This window comes from Nematolebias whitei, chromosome 17 (genome assembly GCF_014905685.2).
Source record: "Nematolebias whitei isolate Nwh7 chromosome 17, NemWhi1, whole genome shotgun sequence".
NCBI lineage: Eukaryota > Metazoa > Chordata > Actinopteri > Cyprinodontiformes > Rivulidae > Nematolebias > Nematolebias whitei.
Genome location: NC_056514.1, coordinates 24638646 through 24657486, shown reverse-complemented (window position 1 = coordinate 24657486; position 18841 = coordinate 24638646). Strand labels below are relative to the sequence as shown.

The following is an 18841-nucleotide window of genomic DNA, read 5'->3' as shown; positions in this document are numbered from 1 at the left end:
ATATTGTTTTTGTTTTTACTCATTTGAAAAAGTATCAGAAGTCACTGTCAAGCCAGGACTTTTAAACAAACAAAACAAAAAACGACCGTCCCAGGCTTTGTGTCTTGAACGTAGCTAATAAGTTAAAAGTGAATGTGTTTGTGGAGGGGGGTTATACATTTTACCTCCTGCCTTTGCTATTCCTTTAAAAACAAAGAAACAAACAAAAAAAACATTTCCCCCTCTATTTTTTCATTTCCCATTTACTGGAATTTTTAATCAGAAGCTAAATATTTCTCTCAGCCACATAAAGAGCTTACGTTGGTGTTTTGATTGTTTTATGTTTTAACTGTAAAATCTGTTTTACTTTTGTTAATATTTTACCAATCGGGTTGATGGAGATTTAGATTTCAAACAACTAAAACAAAAAAGGATGTTTCTTTATTGTGATTAGCCTGTAAAGACCCACCAAAGAATTACAATAATTAAAATAAAATCCTATGACCATAAGATAGAGCCGTTGTACAATTTTAACTTGTTGACAGAACATTAAAAGGTTTAAAAACCATTAAAAATAATTATGTTGTGCAGAATATTATTGACTAATAAGATATATTAACCCAAACTTGCCAACCAGTTTATCATTTATTCTCCCCAGTATTTAGTCAATCATATAAATACATCATGCTGTGATTGAGTTGATAAAATATTGATGTTAATTGTAGCCATCTGATAGCAGAAGTGAAAATAATATTCTGGTTGCTTTGTAAAAGTGTATAAGTGTAAAATTAATTTGACATAAAGTCTTAATTAGAGAGTATAGTCTCCTTTACAGAAGTTTAAAATAATAATGTTGACCCTCATGTTTCAGTTATTCGTGTGAAGGTCAAAGAAGCGACCCGCCATGAGTTTCCCAATATTTAAACATCCAGCTTATAAAATGTGCCAAAACAAGGTCATTTTGTTAGCAGGTATTACAAGATCTCATTTCCAGTCAGTGAAAGCAGATTACAAATTACATCGGTGGCTGTCTTTGACGTTTGCTCTCTATAAAAGTCCCCAGACGTTTATAAATCTGCTCCAGGTGAATCCCCTTATCAGAATGTTGAGAGGATTCAAGACCAGCTGGTAAACTTCTCAAATTTATTGTTCAGAGACACAAAGTCACCAATAATGCTGTCAAACATCCACCAGGGAGATACTACCAACAAATCCTCCACACACTTAATCAGATATATTTCTAAATATTTGTTGTTGCGGTCAGGAGTGAAAAAGACGAAAAAGTGGAGGATTATATAAAAAAAAGGATGGGGGAGACTCAAGTAAGAACAACAAACAATTTGTAGTGCAGCTGGCTTTAATAAGATATAAAATAAAAGGAGAATGCATGGTAAGACAGAGAAGAAAACATAAGTAGACTAATGAGAAGCATCTCCGAGCTCCTGGTGCAGTCCGCTTATTATCCTCAACCCGTCTTCTCCTGGGTTTCGTCTGCTTTACAGCTGTTGATTGCTTGCAGCCTGAAATGGTAATTTCAGCACTTCCTTTGAAAATACTGCATCAGCTAGAATCCTTGCCGCACAAAGCAAATTTTCACTGGAATTCTATTTAAATTAGCGCTTGCACAGATTCTGGACTAATCACAGACTAATCACGTTAGATCCACTGAATGCTGACCGTGGAGGAGTTGTTTTCATGTTGCCAATGAATTTTAATCAACTAATTACAAAGAAATATGTAAGCTATATGTCTCGAAGAGTTGTTGGTGAATTTAACTGGATCTCATCCCTATTTAAAATACTTTTCAAAAGAGGAGAAATAAGCCTATTATCATGCAGACCATCCTCTCCCTGAGTATGAACTCACTCACGTTATGGCCGAGCTCCAAGCTTCTTTCTGGTCTATGGTTATTTTTAAAGACTCGCTCTACACGTGTGTGTGTGTGTGTGTGTGCTTCTCTGTTTACCACCTCTACCTTCACTGTGCAAATGAGGGCATTCTGTCTTGGTAAAAGATCAATATTAGTCATGCTTGGATGCTAAATTCAAAAGTGGCAGGAGCAGACTGGTAAATTAGCTTGAACTGAAGCGGCATGAAGACTGGATGAGATAACAGAAAGCCCTGTTCATTCCCAAAAATGTGCTTTTACTCATTTTTCTATTTTTAATAGCCTTTTCAACTGTTTCATCTCAAGACAGGACATTCTAGAGGTCCACCAGCAGTCCTGTCTCTGGTTCACACTTTAACCCCTGCAGAAGGAGATTTGTCTCCACAGAGGATCCAGCTGATGCAGGTTCCAACTGTTAGTAGCCTATTTAAAACCTGCATGATGTTCAGGTCTGTGGGACCCATTTTCAGGTTTTGTCAAAAGAAAATTGACATCATTTATTATTTTTTCAATGTCAACCTCATTGACCTTGGCTCATTTTCTGTGAAGAACATGTACCTGAACACATTTTCACACATGCTTTCTGTTGGTGTTTGTGTATGTGAAATTTGTTTTCAGCATTGTTACAAATTCAAAGCACCAACACCTGTCAGCTTGAACATTCCCTCACATTTTACTCATTGATTTGTGGGAACCAAGACTGAGGTTCTCACAACCTGGATGCCAGGACATGATAAATATAGCTTTGCTAATGTGGTTACTTTTCACAACAGATCAAGATGGTCAAAAGAATATCTGCTCAAATGGCCTTGCAAATGATTTTGGAAGAGAGAGAAGCCGTTGATGATGACGAAGAGGAAATATTTTTGGAGTATGGGGACCAGATTTCTGAAAATTCAGAGTCTGACACTGACAGTGATTTTGAATAAGAGGATGAGCTGAAGTATCAGCCGTTGCCAAAACGAAGATGAATCCAAGGCCAGCTCATCAGCAGCTAGTACCACTAGGATAGAGAAATATGGATGTCAAAGAATGGGGAACTTGAATGGTCTTCTTGCCCAAGAAATGAGCCACTGCACATGGTTGTCAATACTATAAAGATGCAACCAGGGTCAGCGTGGATGGCAGTTTCTCATGTAGAGAATATCAAGTCTTTTTTTGAACTTTTCATCCCAGATTCCATCCAGAGGTCCAACGGGGAATCCACAAAATCCACGTAACATGCAGAAACTGGCAGAGAACTTTTCCATTCAACAATGTCTCTGGAAAACTTCCACACAATTTCCAGGACTTTACTCTTTGATGACAGGGGTGACAGACCAGCTTGACGGCAGAGAGACAAGCTTGTTATCATGAGGACAGTGGGGGACAAGTGGGTGTGTCATCTCCGTATTTTACAACCCTGGGCCTAATGTCCCCATTGATGCGCCTCTAATACCATTTCAGGGCTGCTGCCCCTTTCACCAGTGCATGCCATCAAAACCTGCTAAATCTGGTATAAAGATCTGGGCAGCCAGTGATTCCACTTCATCTTATGGAGCCCCTGAGAAAAATCAAGGAATGAGAGTTGTCTTGGACATGACTCAGGGATTAGGTGGCCACAACAGTATGTGACTTTTTTTTTAACCTTACATAAGTTGGGACAGGAGCTCCTAAAACACAAACTGGCCATTATGGGAATGATACAAAGAAACAAGCATGAGCTTCTACCTCAACTGAATACAAAGAACAGGCTGTCAACTCTTCCAAGTTTGTGTACACATCTAACACATCCCTTGTATCCTATGTACCAAAGAAAGGCAAGAATGTGGTACTCATGACTACACTGCACAGGGATGGGATAATCTGTGGACAGGAGCATCAAAACCCAGAAATCATCCTGCATTACAATGCCACAAAAGAAGGCGTAGACAACATGGACAAGCCGGTGACTGCCTTCAGCTGCAAACGAAGAACCCTACAATGCCCACTGGTGGCATTCTTTGACATACTGGACATCTCAGCATACAACACCTTTGTCATCTGGATGACACTGAACATAGAATGAAACAGAAGCTCCAGAAGAGACGCCACTTTCTCGAAGAACTGGGAAAAGCACTGGTGAGGCCTCAAGTCCAGAGAAGACAAGGTGTTCCAAGAACCCCAGCCTCTGTAGCCATTATGAGAAGGTTTCAGGAGGAGAATACTGCTGCCCCTTCCAGCCAAACTATAGAGCCACATCTGCACAACTTGAAGTAAGTGAGATACTGTTGCAATATGTGTATGACACTCACCATTTGTTTGGTTGAAGTGAAGGAGAGAGACAAATGTAATATTCCTGATCTCTGCTTTATTGTAGGTTGCAGCCTGCACCAACAAAAAAAGTGCTGTGTGGATCTGACAGACAGAAAAACACATATACATGCATCATGTGCAATAAGTACATGCAGCACACATGCAATAAAATTCTGTCCTTCATATGTTGTGCAATCTGTCATGCAAAGACAATGTCCTATTTACAAGACTGAGCTGAATACAGCTCCTCAGACTGAAGAAGTATTTTGGATGAAAGACAAAATGTTTCTACAATTTTTTTTTAACCCGTCCAGAGGACCAGACTTAACATTTTGAGGTTAAAAACAATGTGTGCAATGGGATGATGAAGTGTAAAGACCAACACGGTTACTGTTTGTGTTCAGCTTGTTTTCTGTCAAATGAACTAAATGGTTAAATTTTCAATGAATTATTTACAATTACAAGTATTTTAATGTAAAACTGTATGCATATGTTGAGTTTAAACATCAAAATGGGCCAGGTCTAGCAGACCCATGAATACTGGCTCTGTGTAACAAAAATACTAACACCATACAAGGGTTAAGACAGTTTACTGTTGGAAGGCCAGTGAAGCCGGAGACTGACACCTCTGCAAAAAGATGAGTGCACTGTTACATGCCCAGTCTGCCAAAAGCTGGTCTTTAAGGTTTTACTCCCTATAACTCATCCGCTGTCGTAAAAGTGATACAGAAGTGTTTTTCTGTACTACCACACTATAATTCTTTATTTTCTATTTTTAAATGCTGGTTAATTCATCCTTAGCACCTCAATATGATGATGTTCCTTCATGCCGTCACACAACCGTTATTGTCTTTTAATTACTGGCAGTGATATATAGTGCAACGTTTTACTGCAACCCGTTACAAAAAATATAGTCCTAAATGTATATTTTAACGTAAATTTATGATTTTAGCATTGTTTTTGGAATTCCAACAAAGTTAAGTCAGGTCCTCTGGACAGTTTCTTTTGGATTTGGACCATTTTTGGAATTGTCATTAAAGTAAAATGAAAAGTCTCCTAAATGCTCATGTGGTGTTTCCAAGTTTTTAAACAGCTTAAGATCCTTATCTGACTTAAAAGGCAAATGCCGTATTTATCAAACTTGCAAACACAGAAGTCCCTCCCTCCTGCATTGCACGTCTTATGATATTTAAGCATGCATCTCAAAGAATAACATCAATAAACCAAAGCCAGAGACAATCTCAGGCATCAGTTAAATAAGCGTTTAATGTGTTTTTGTCTGATTTGTTCCTTCAGCCTGAGCAACATGTCTGTCAAAGTTTTACATTTATCCATAAAGACTTGTTGATCCTCCTCTTAGTGCCAGGAGGGAGATAATTAGTCTGGCACCACAAGACACCAGATAAAGTGTCAAAAACTGGATCCGCTGCTGGTCCTCTCGGGGTTCTTGCATTCTTCTAGTTGCGTTTAAAGCTCCACTAATTTAGCCCACCTATTCAATTCCTCATTAAAAAAAAGCATTAGATCCTTTTCAGCACCACCTCATTGTCTCGTGCTCTCACTCTGAGTGTGTCTCGTCTTCAACTGCTCAAAGGGCGTCACCGGTCTCTGCAGACCTCCTTGCTGCTCCACTGAAGGGTGTGGGTGACTTGAGTTCCAGAGAAGCTTTGAATAACACAGAGAGGGGAGAAATAAAAGGAATAAGCCCCACAAGCCCCCAGTCATCCAGCAGAACAGAGAAGACACAGGAATAACCATGCCTGAGCCAGTCCCTGAAGGTATGCAGATACTTGTTATAACAGCATAATGTATTGTAATTAATCAGGAGACTTTGTTTCACTCACAGGATTGATGCTTAAATTTAGAGCGCCTGCTTAAGTTTTGAGGTAAATGGGATTTAAAAATTAACCTAAAGATGTTGCAGAGTTAAGCGGATTGCATCAAATGTTGGAGCAACGAGGGTGAGCTTCAAATACATTTACATTTATGGAAACAGGAGTTGCAGGAGTTTGAAACAAAGTCACAAGTTGCAGCTGCTAATATTTCACCTACCCACTGCCTTTTTGGTTGCAAATATCTGAGTGATAAATGCTACAATTAGAAAAAAATGGTCACATTTCCAATTTGGTAAACAGGCAGATATGCATTTAAATACTTTAAAATACAATTTAAAAAATCAATTTGATTAATTTGAAACTGACACTGTCAATGCAACTAAAAGAAAAGTTGCTCAGACAGTTAAATGTTACCATATTTTGTCTAGAAAATCACTTCCAAGCCCATAAATGATCACATATGCTGTTATTGCATCATGATGCACCGTGTGTTAATGACATCAGTCTCATCTCTTTGACTGGTTAAGTTACTTCAGTAAACTGTAAATAATACATCTTACAGCAGCTTATGTGTTGGGAACACTAAAAACGTCTGCCTTCTGTTTGCAGTCTACAACTCATGTCATCACATGCATTTAAAACTTAAAATGCAACATATACAGGAGCAATTATAAATTCCTGTTTTATACTGATGGATTTAAAGATTTGGTTTACTTGACTGAGTGTTAGTTCCTCATAAAAGCTCAAACTGCAACACCTTAAATCGCCTGAAATTCTTAAACCTATCTATCACAGCAGGTGAGACAGTTTTAAACACTCTTTGAGACATTAAGATGTCTTCTTATAACATTAATTGGATTTTGATGGAAGTTCGGGGCAGCTTAGCCCAGTGGTAGGGAGGTTATTTTCTAATCAAAGGGTCAGGGGTTTGATTCCCAGGCCCTGCAAAGAGTCAAAGTGTCCTTGGGCACTCCTGTCAATGGATACCCCATTGCCCCAGTAAGATTAATGGTGAATAAGTGACAATATAAAATAGTTTTATAAAGAATTTAAAGTTTATAATAGAAAGCGTGTGAGTGAGGAACCTTTGCAGAACTTGGAGAGATTAGAAAGGCGCTATTTAACTTTTTACCAACATCTCATGATCGTGTTTGCACGTTGCAGATTTTTTATGACAGTGCTTTAATATTGTTTCCCTCCACTGCTTGTTTGTGCATTTTCAGCTATAACACAGCAAACAAAAACACTATCCAACCAAAGTAGGATGCTCAAGTTGGTGTCAGCTCCACTCGGGGATCCGTCCATTTAAACCAAACTCCACTGCAAAGCTTTAAAGTAGATGAGCAGTTTGTGTCTAAATGCACACTGCGAGTAAAAATGCACTCGTCGCCAAAGTTAATCAATGATCAACTGTTAACTAACGATTGTCCTAATAATATCATTTAATATATCCAGGGTTGTGTGGGTTGGACTTGTCAGAATTTACGATCAGCAAACATAACTAGCTCATCTCATCCAGAACAAAGTCTTGTGTACCTGCTGCCAGGTGAATAAAAGAGAACTGGGCAGGGTACTTTTGGATAAATAGAGACGTTTCAGTTTAGATAAAAGCAAGAAGCTTTAACTTTAAAACAAAGCGTGGAGATATATTTTTGTCTTTTACTCTCTAGCATGTGATTTGAATGAACAGAGATAAGGTAATGGATTATTGCAGGAATGGTTTAAGCATGAAGTTCCACCATTCAGGTTTTAAACAGAGGCTGACCTAAAAAAAATCATTATTAAAGTTTCAGAAAACGAACACAGTTTCTACTATTTTTTTCTCTGTTTTGACGTGTTCAAGCAGATAGAGAAGGATTTGCAGAGTCTTACAGGAGATCATAATAAACTGGATTCAAAACTCAACATTCTGCATTACACTTTGATTACAGAATCCACAATAGAGAGGAACGTTATTGTTTAACACCAGGAGACCATGCAGGAGTCTTGTTACCTTTCAGAGTAATTAAATTACAACATGCTACATGAACATCAGCTTTTGGAGCTTAAATTATACTGACAATTCTATTTTTTGTTATATTTAAATACATTGTGTTAATATTTTAACCCTGAAATGTAAGATCTTCTTTAAAAATAAAAACTAATGTTTTATTTCTACATGCAAGTTGAGTCGAAACTTTATCTGTGCTACACTTAATAGCAGCCGTTTCATGCCTTAAGCTAACAGCTAAAAATACTCTGCAGTAGCCAGTGACCTTTTGCCCTTTTTCCCCTCTCTGTAAGATTATCAAGTTGCCCCCGCTCCAGTGTAACAAGTTTAGCTCTCCCCCTTTTTTTGCCGTCCCAATGGAGATAAATCATTACGTAATCTGGCACATTTAACCAGAAAGTTTCCTCCTGCTCAGCAGACCTGACACTCCCATCCTGAATTTGGCACCACCACCAGAGCAGTCAATCAAGCACATGACAGTTTTCTGGTCAATGGTTGGAGGCGATGGCGTGATTCATCGTCGTAATTCCTCTCCTCGCCGTGTCCAGATGAAACACTCTGAGGCCAAATAGAACCATAACTGCTCTGTGAAGTTTTTCCAGTCCATCAGAGCAGTATGGCTCCTTCATGGTATGAAAACCTTCAATGGATATGTTGACATGATACTCTCTGGTCTTTAAATACCTCTTAAAAACAGAATGGCACAAAAGTTGTGGCAGAAAAAAAACAAACTGGGTAGAAACCAGCTTTCACTTGTCCGATTCCTTCTTTTAATAATAATAATATATAAAAATATAGAGACATTTATTAAATGTCCCTGTTTCTATTTGATAATGAGTAAATCAATGTAAAATCTTAGGATTGATGTGAGCTTTAATTCCAACAAAAAGGGGTGTCTAAAAACAATGTTTACTTTTCATTAGAATTCAAACTGAGGCAGTAAATCCCATGATCACTCCAAGACAGGCACAGGAAGTGACACGTTACGCTGAAAATCACCCTATATTTAGACAAATCCTCTCCACATCCCTGTTGCCATGTCCTGGCCTCTAAGCCTTAAAGATGAAGAAAAAAAAAACTTGGGACCTGTCGGATTAAGATTCATGATCCACAGCGTGGGCAGAAATAAACTTATAAATAATTAAACCCCTCAGAGAGCCAATGCAAAGTCAGTGGGGGTGTAAATCCACATAATGTGAATTATGTGTACTTTTTCTGTGTTAGTACAGTAAATATGTACCGAGATGATAGTCATCTTGTATATAAATGTGTTTTAGAATCCACAACAACCTCTGAAAAAAAAAGTGAGTTTGGCATCAAGAAGAAGAAAATAAAAATAAGTAGCTTGTTGTCTGGCACTAGAATATCTTCATCGTGACTCAGTCGGTATTTAAACTTTTATTTTCCCTGTACACCCTCAGAGTATCTTTATGTCTGAGTCGTTAAACACACTGTAAATCAAACTGTCAGAGCTGCACATGACCATGTAAACAAACAGGGACGTGAAGCTGTTTCAGAGGCAACAAAAATAGATAAACTGCGACTAAACTGTGCAGCAGATAATATAGTATTATATAGAATGTATAACTAATGATAGACATACAAGTTAAAAAAAAAGGTAAATTCACTCCTGACACGTAGTGTTTCCCTCCTTTATTTTATATTTTTCATGCTCAGCAGTCACAGCTTTGAAAATCAGGCTAATTACGTGTCTAGCAGAGCTCTGCATACAGAAAGTCTCTGAGGGAAACGCTGAAACCGCGAGGAACAGCTGTTCAGAGGTTCGTTATCCTGCCTTATCCCAAACTTGTTGAAGATCTTCTCTCTCCACCCCCAAGTGGACTGACTTAGCAGATGCTGATGTGGAGTCAACGCAGGTGTGAAATTCTCTGTCAGGGAGTATAAAATATTTACAGCTGAGCAACATCTCGGTCTGAAAGTGTGTTTGATCATTTTCTCGTTTGTGAAAAGAAGAGAACACGCCAGAAACATTTCAGGTGTTGTCAGGAAGTCTGTTTTAGATCATCTGCAAGCAGAAATGTTGGAGCCTTTTTTGCTGTCACTGCAGAAATGTATATGTAAAAAGCCTTAAGTGAACAGTAAAGCTCTCAGAGTCAATTTGGCTGACTATTCAAGGAAACAAGAATATGGCATGACTTCAGGGGGGGTCATAAGACACCGTCCCTGGCCTTTACCAACTATTGAAGTGACCCTCACAGCAGCACTTGGGGAGATGGGTATATTATATGCCTCTATTTTAGTTGAGAATTTTCTTTTACCAGATTTAGGCCTCAACAATGACGCCCACAGCTCGCTTCACATTTAAAAAGGCATCCCCCCACCCCCCACCCCCCAGCTCCAAATTAGTCTTTGAATCGTGTCACGAGATGGGAATATCTGTTTCAACTGTTTGTGCCAAATGTAGCACAGTTTTAAAAAGTGTAAAAAGGTGGGTGCACTCTTATTAGATTTAGGCTTTAGTACTGTACTTGGATTTTTCTTAAAATACCAAGAATTTCAGATGAATTCAACGTTATCAGTGAGGCTGAATTAAAAGTGACAGCAAATGTTCATCCACATTATACCATGTAAGCACTAATCCTTGACCAATTCCAATTTTTGCCAATTCTGAGTTGAACCAATTTAGTTTTATCCAAACATCTGAAAACAACATCACCAAAATACAAAATTATTATTATTTTTATTCCTATTTAAATGGAAACTGTGCTCATACTCAAATAATTACAGTAAAATTTCTCTATCTGTCACTGACGGTCTCAAAGATAATACCCACCAGGTTACCAAGTCGTGTTTATGAAAGTTAAAATGTACAGCAACATAATTAGAGTAGATCTTCTTTACAAGCCAAATAATAACAGCTCAAATCCTTTTTTGAACATTGCACCACATCACAGGAAGGCACACTTCAGTCCCGACGTAATTAAAGCAGCATTCCTAAAATGAACGCATGTCATCTGCCTTCTTGCATGTCAACGTTGTAAACACGTGTGTGTTGTGTGATCTGTTAGTACGTGTTGTGGTTTGACTCTCAGCTACTACTACACCAAATGATAGCTCAGTATCTATAAAAAAGGACTGTTATTTCTGAATCAGGTCATCTCAAGAGGTCAATTATGGTAGTTGTACAATAGATGCACAGGAAATGATTGTTTTCAACTAGTTAATAAAGATCTTTTCACTGGTTTAAGATATTTTGCTAACAGACAGAGAGATGAACACAAACACAAGCAGTTACATGATGACCCACCTGTCATGGCAATGGGCAAAAACCACTGTATTTGACAATAAACTATTAAATAATTATTTATATTTGCCAAATCAATTCAGTTTATTTATATAGCGCAAAGTCACAACAGAAGTCAACTCAGGGCACTGAACAGAAACATTCACATGCATAAAAAGTAAGTTAATAACATTATTTATCTGAGGAGCTGACTGCTTTGCTTTGCCAAATAACTTGTAAATTATAGGACAAATATAAACTGAGCTGCAGACACATGGGTAGAAAATCATTGTTTCCTTAGTAGCTTTTTAAACTTGTGTGCATTTAATTTTTAAATGTCTTACTGATCTTACAAATAACTCTTATGGAGTCATTTTCACTCATAAAAATTCCACACTGAAAACAAGTTATGATGTCTTTGTGTTTGACCATTGTAGATTTATGAAGGGGGGTGGGGGGTTGGGGTGTTAGAAAGGTCAGTCAGCAGTCAAGCTGACAGAAAAGGTCAAGCAGGAATCCCCATGAACTATGATGTTTGCAGATGATATTGTGATCTGTGGTGAAAACAGGGAGCAGGTGGAAGAGAACTTGGAGAGGTGGAGGTATGCACTTGAATAAAGAAGAATGAAAGTCAGCCGTAGTCAGACAGAGTACATGTGTGTAAATGAGAGGTAGGCCGGTGGAACAGTGAGGCTACTAGGAGCAGAGGTCACAACGGTGCAGGACTTCAAGTACTTGGGGTCCACTGTCCAGGAAAATGGAGAGCGTGGTAAAGAGGTGAAAAAGAGAGTCCTGGCAGGATGGAGTGGATGGAGAAAAGTTTCAGGAGTAATTTGCAACAAAAGGGTGTCAGCAAAGGTCAAATGAAAAGTTTGCAAGACAGTGGTGAGACTAGCTTTGTTGTATGGACTTGAGACATAGACATGGACAAAAAGCCAGGAGAAAGAACTGGAAGTGGCAGAAATGAATATGTTGAGGTTCTCTTTAGGAGTGACAAAGTGGATAAGATCAGGAATGAGATCATCAGAGCTACAGCACAGGTTGAACAACTGGGAGATAAAGTTAGAGAGGCCAGACTGAGATGGTTTGGACATGTCCAGAGGAGGGACAGTGGATATATTGGTAGAAGAATGTTAGAAATGCAGCTGTCAGGAAAAAGACAAAGAGGAGATATATGGATGCAGTTAGAGAGGACATGGAGGTAGTTGGAGTGAGGACAGAGGATGCAGAGGACAGAGTGAGATGGAGGAGGATGACTCGCTGTGGGGACACCTGAAGAGGAAATAGTCAAAAGAAGAAGAAGTCAGCAGTCAAGCTGACATTGACTGGCTCTGATCACTACCTGGTTGATTGGCGTAGCCCTTCTTAAAATGTTTAAATATAGAAAAAAGCATATTTGATGCACATTATTAAAGATTATCTTTCTTTGTTTTTGTTTTCCAGCTAAACCAGGAGATGGTAAGTCACCACACTTGTTTGCTGTTCATCTCACAGCATGTGAACTGAAAGCTGCAAATATGTGACTAACACAACAGCTTGTTGAAAGCAAAAACACACTTCTTATGGTGTGTAATCAGCACGTGCAAAGGTTTTATTTTTCATAAACTTTCTGTCAGGAGAAGCATCTTTGATTAAATTATATATAGGGTCATGCCACTTCTATACAGTGTATATTTTCACCTTCAGGCGTTACATTGCGCCTGCTCTGCTGCACATTACATCATTAGTGCAACTGTTTGCTTCCATCTTCACATCACAGGGCCGCACCAACAGAGCTGCACTCAAAAAAATCTGCTGGTTTCCACAAACATTTCATTGCGTCCTTGTTGGCACTGTTACAGATTTTATGTCAATGGATTCAGTTTGATCTGCAGTTAGACTCTTTAATAATTTCTCCTATTGTGCTGTAACTATTTATTTATTATGATGATTTTAGCTCCGCTGGAAGCAGCTGAAGAGGGACAATGAGGTTTTTTTTTTTTAATTGCTATTAATTTTGAGGGATTTATTGCCTTTACACACATTTAATTTGTGACATGAGTGGGTTTGTGGTGAACTGTGTGTTAAAATTTGCATTTGGAGTTGTTAGTTTGTGTAATTAGCTTAATAATCAAATGGCTTTGCTAAAGACCAAACCCTGTGAGTCAAGAGATAATGTGAAAAATAAACACATTTTTTTTATTTTCTCTTCATCACCTTGTTAGTTCAACCCTTCTCTATAAATAATATTCTATTTTTGTAACAACCAGCCATTGTAATAGCAGATGTTAATAATATGATGATAAGTTTTATATACATGTTTGCCACTGTGCATGACAGCAACATGTATATCTATTTTCTCAGTTTTGTTATAAAATATGCCTTTTTTATTTTATCTTTTGTGGACTACAAGAAAGGATTTATATGTCTGAGACAAAAATATGTGATCCATTTGTGTTCCGAGTGCAAATGGATGCATTTTCTGCCCTGTGTGAGTTCAGTTTTTCACGGTGACCTTTCGATTACATTTTACTACAGGCATGCAGAGTGCCAGAACTTATCCAGAAATGTTTGTTGGTTTTAGGTTTTGTGTAGTTTTCACAATCTCTGCTACTTCTTTGCAATTTTTCAAAATTAAATGCCGGGGTTTTTTTTGTCAACCGTGATGATATTTTCTGTATTTTGACTTTAATAATTTTGTAAGCACCTTGTAGAATAAATTAAAATTGTACACACTTGCCACCCACTTAAATGGACATTATCAGTTGTTATCATCCCCCATAGGTTTCCTTCAGACTGTCCCTCCTCTACTTCGGTAGGTTGTTATCACATACTTATAAGGTTGGGGTTACAGTTAGGGTTATACCTGGACATAATTATAGTACTTTATGTACACTGCCTGATCAAAAAAAAGTTGCCACCTGGATTTAACTAAGCAAATAGGTACGAGCCTCCTATTGGATAATTACTACAAGGTGGATTATCTTTCAGCTGGCAACAAATGGCAACATTATTTAACCCCAACTGGTGCAATGAGTTGCTTCTCATTTCTTAAATAACCATGTTGAAAGACTCATCGCGTGGTTGCGGAAAAGATGTCAGTCTGTTTGAGAAGGGTCAAATCAATGGAATGCATCATGCAGAGAAAACATCTAAGGATATTGAAGAAACTACTAAAATTGGCTTAAGATCTGTCCAAAGCAATATTAAAAACTGGAAGGATAGTGGGGACCCATCATCTTTGAGGAAGAAATGTGGCCAGAAAAAAAATCCTGAATGATCTTGATCAGCGATCACTTAAACGTTTGGTGAAATTAAATTCAAGAAAAACAACAGTAGCACTCAGGGCTATGTTTAATAGTGAAAGTAAGAGCATTTCCACACGCACAATGTGAAGGGAACTTGAGGGATTAGGACTGAACAGTTGTGTAGCCTTAAGAAAACCACTAATCAGTGACATTAACTGGAAAAAAAAAGGCTTCAGTTTGCCAGGGAGCATAAAGATTGGAGTCTGGAGAAGGTCATGTGGTCTGATGAGTCCAGATTTACCATGTTCCAGAGTGATGGTGCATCAGGGTAAGAAGAGAGGCAGGTGAAGTGATGCACCCATCATGCCTAGTGCCTCGTCATCAATGCAAGATCTTGGGGAAAAATTAATGCAACACTTGATGGAAATACTGTAGATCATGTGAAATTGAAGAAGCTTATTGAAACAATGCCACAGTGAATGCATGCTGTAATCAAAGCTAAAGTTGATCCAACGAAATATTAGTGCATGACCTTTTTTTTTTTTTTTTGTGGCAACTTTTTTTTTTGGGCCATGCAGTGTACATGTACTGTACATGAATTGATCAGATAAAACAAACTCTCATATCTTCTCTTAACTGAGTTCTTCTTGAATACCGAATTTAAATCTGGAATTAATTTGAAGTAAATCCTTCATGTCCAGCTTAAAAGTAGTAGGTAAATTATGAATAAAGCTTTTCAATAAAGCTAAAAACAAAAAGCTTCTGCTTTTACACGCACACAAAGATGCATATTATCAGTGATAAGAATGTACCTTTAAACCTACTAGGAGGTAGAGGAGGGACAGTCTGAAGGCAACCTATGTGGATAACAACTGATAACGGCCATTTAATGGGCTGATAACATTCGAAGCTGCTGCACTCGCCTGCTGACATTCATTTTCTTCAGTTTGAACTAAATATTGTGAATAGTTCCTCATCATATTGGGTGTGTGTGGTATTCTCCATTCGTTTTCTTTAGATGCAACACACGCAGATGGAGGTGAGGCAAAATCCTGGAGATTATCTGACATGGATGCTTTGACTTCACGTTCACAAATACATAATTTATTTTATGTATGCACATAAGAATGCATACATGTGCCACACTGTGTGAAGACTTGCATGACTTCTGTGTGATCAGTTAATAGTGGTTGTACTCAAATAAGTGAAAAGAACATTTTATTCACATTAAAAATGTATTTAACATGGCCGATGCAGTTCAGCTGCCATAACACATTTGTTTTAGACTCAGTATAGCATTTTTGTTGTTTTTCTTTAGCAATATGTTTGCAGTACGTGTTGTGTGGTTGATTTATCTTTGTTTTGTTTCAAAGTACAACATTTGGGGGGGGGGGGTGTAATTTTTATGTAAATCTTTTTATTTGTGTATGTGCTTCAGATACTTTTATGTTGTAGCCTACGTATTTTTATGTTTATGCATGATGTATTACTGAATGTGTACATAAATTTACGATTTTACATCCAACTTGTGGTGCATGCTTATGTTTTATCTGTGCTTTTTTAGCATCAATGTGTGCCACAAAGCTTTTGCTTCACAGCTGCTTTTTTCAGTTTCATTTGCTTCCTTGTCTGCAGCAGGTTCAGAAACTGATGACTATGGTAAGAACTGAGGGGAAGATAATGCTTGCCATTTGCCTTTGTCCCTCAAAACGTCCCGTTTGAGTGTCAATAACTTTATTTTCTTTGACCATTTGTTCCATTTCAGTCAAATTAATTGTTACAATTATTTTAAAATTATTTTGAATTCTTCATTCTAGACTGATCCAAGGCTTTGTTTTTAGAGATTTTGTTTTATTTTTTTATGGTTTTATAAAAAATGCATGATTATCAAAGCTGCATTCAGTCAAACCTTCTGCTGAAATTTCCATTTACCTCAAGTTTGGATTCTATGACTCCACTGGTCTATTTAATGACAAAAACAGTCTTAACATTGTAAAATGTTTGTGAAGCTGCTTGACCTAGATGTTCAAACGTATAAGTTTGTCGTGTCAAACAAGTAAGGACATCAAGAACCTGTTTAACACAGTTCTGTGCGGCATAATGTTGCCAAAACAGCTATGCCCCATTGGCAAACTTTACATGACAGTTTACAAGAAGGTATCTTATAATATTAGCCACCACTCTGTGTATTTAAAGAGCCTGGAAAATTAGTGTGTGGTCGCAAATCAGAAACAAGCTCAATGTGAGTGTTCACTTCTACAGGCGATGTCCCTAAACTGTCCTCATGTACAACCAAAGGCACAGCCTGCAACTTGATTTACCTGAAGCCATGACGCAGATAGAGCCAATCAGATTGATTGAAATCACCAAGGACACCACACAGGATATAAAGTCATAATGTTTTAATATTTAAAATGTGAGTAAAAAAAAATATACATATATATTTTTTTCCTATTTCCGTAAATAAACTCCTTTTTGTTCACCGTAACTTTTGAAGTAAAGGTATTTCTTTGTTTTTGTTGATGACAGAAACACAGAAGAAAGCATAACAAAGATATTTGAATCCAGGTAGAAAAATCCAAAAAAGTTAAATCTGGTCTTCTGGGGAATAAAAACAAAACAACAAAGCAAAACAACAACAAACAAACAAACAAACTAAAAAAGATACCAAGGCAGGACTAAGAGCAATAAAGCATTAATACTGTTTCAAATCAATTAGGGTCAAGGCACAAATAAAAATGAATACACACACACACAAATTCATGTTTATATCCTTATAAAACACTGTGTTCACTTGCCTTAATTTATATAGCCTAACTCAGACCTTTACCCTAAAGTAGTTATTAAGAAAGAAGAAAGAAAGAAAGTGCTATGTGTTGTCATCATTGTATGTTTCTGACGTAATTTGTTTTCTGCATTTAACCCATCACACATGAGATGCACCCAGGTGGAGCAGTGGGCAGCTATGTAAAGCGCCCAGGGAGCAGTTAGGGATTAGGTGTCTTGTTCAAGGACACCACGACATGTGGGCATGGCAGGGAGTTGAACCTGTGTCATGGTCCCAAGCTGCCCTACCTCTACACCACAGCTGCCCCCTGAATTGCTTTACAATAATGCATTATTACTAGGAGTTGAACGATTACATATTTTTAAAAGTTGACATTAACATGACAATAGTCGAGTGGACGTCGACTAGTTGATGACATCATAGGAACTCAAGATGCTAAATATATATATATATATATATATATATATGTATATATATATATATATATATATAAAGCTGCAAAAGTTAGTTTTTTTTAATTTAATCCACTAAATAAAATAAACCACTGCGACGGTTGTGGATTCTCCACCGGTGGCGGTGCATGATGCACACCGGGGGTGATGCACGGTGGATCCTCCGGTGGTGTGCACCCCTGTTTTTATTTTATTTGGTGGATTAAATAAAAAAAAATAAAAAAAAATATTCACTGGCGGTGGTGCACACCGGCAGTGTGTACAGCAACTAATACACACACGGTGGAGTGTGCAGTGGTGGATTCGCTGGTGGAGCGCACTCCTGTTTTCATTTTATTTAGTGAATTAAATAAAATGAAACTAAAAACAACACAATCGTTAGTGAAATTTTTCCAAACTGTTGATGAATTTCTACCTGTTTGGGAAAACTAACCTGCTCCTCGCCTTCCATCTGCTTGGAAGAATCCGTTTTGCAGCCAGCAGCCCAGCTGATTATGTGACACACCCACAGACTGTGACTAGTAGACGTGAAATTTTAAAACTTGCGAGATGTCCTAGAATCGACTTGTTGACTAGTCTATTCAACCCCTAATTATAACATGCATGACTCTAACCTAAAGTCCATTCACGCACAAATGTAATGCTTAACACAAAAATGATGTTTCATCATATTAAGGACTTTGGTCTCCATAAGGTGCTGACAAGAAAGTGGATACTGTACACCAGAAAAGATCATAAAAGGGTAAACAAAACAAGAAACACGCTCACTCACTCACCCCCCCCCCCCCCCCCCCACCCCCCCACACCCCACCCAGCACCCAAGTGTGTCTTGCTATCTTTACAGGGACTTTGCATTGACTTCCATTCATTTTTAATTAATTTATATAGCTTAACCCATACCCTAATGGTAAACCTAACCATTACCAGAACATACCTAACTCTAAACCTAACTATTACCAGAACATACCTAACTCTAAACCTAACCATTACCAGAACATACCTAACTCTAAACCTAACCGTTACCAGAACATACCTAACTCTAAACCTAACCATTACCAGAACATACCTAACTCTAAACCTAACTATTACCAGAACATACCTAACTCTAAACCTAACCATTACCAGAACATACCTAACTCTAAACCTAACCGTTACCAGAACATA

The 18841-nt window shown here is 37.9% G+C and overlaps 1 protein-coding gene across 3 annotated transcripts in view; it reads left to right on the top strand.

The window, feature by feature from the left end:
- Nucleotides 1-5687: 5687 nt before the first annotated feature.
- Nucleotides 5688-18841, top strand: part of mybpc2b (myosin binding protein Cb) — a 39170-nt gene continuing 26016 nt past the window's right edge. The window contains exons 1-4 of one of the 3 annotated variants that reach the window (XM_037691387.1): nt 5688-5919; nt 12654-12668; nt 15456-15476; nt 16076-16096. In XM_037691387.1, coding sequence (XP_037547315.1) covers nt 5898-5919; nt 12654-12668; nt 15456-15476; nt 16076-16096 — 79 coding nt within the window. In that variant the 5' untranslated portion in view covers nt 5688-5897. Of the gene's footprint in view, nt 5920-12653; nt 12669-15455; nt 15477-16072; nt 16097-18841 lie in introns of all 3 variants that reach the window. The other 2 variants (XM_037691386.1, XM_037691388.1) reach the window with 2 other exon arrangements.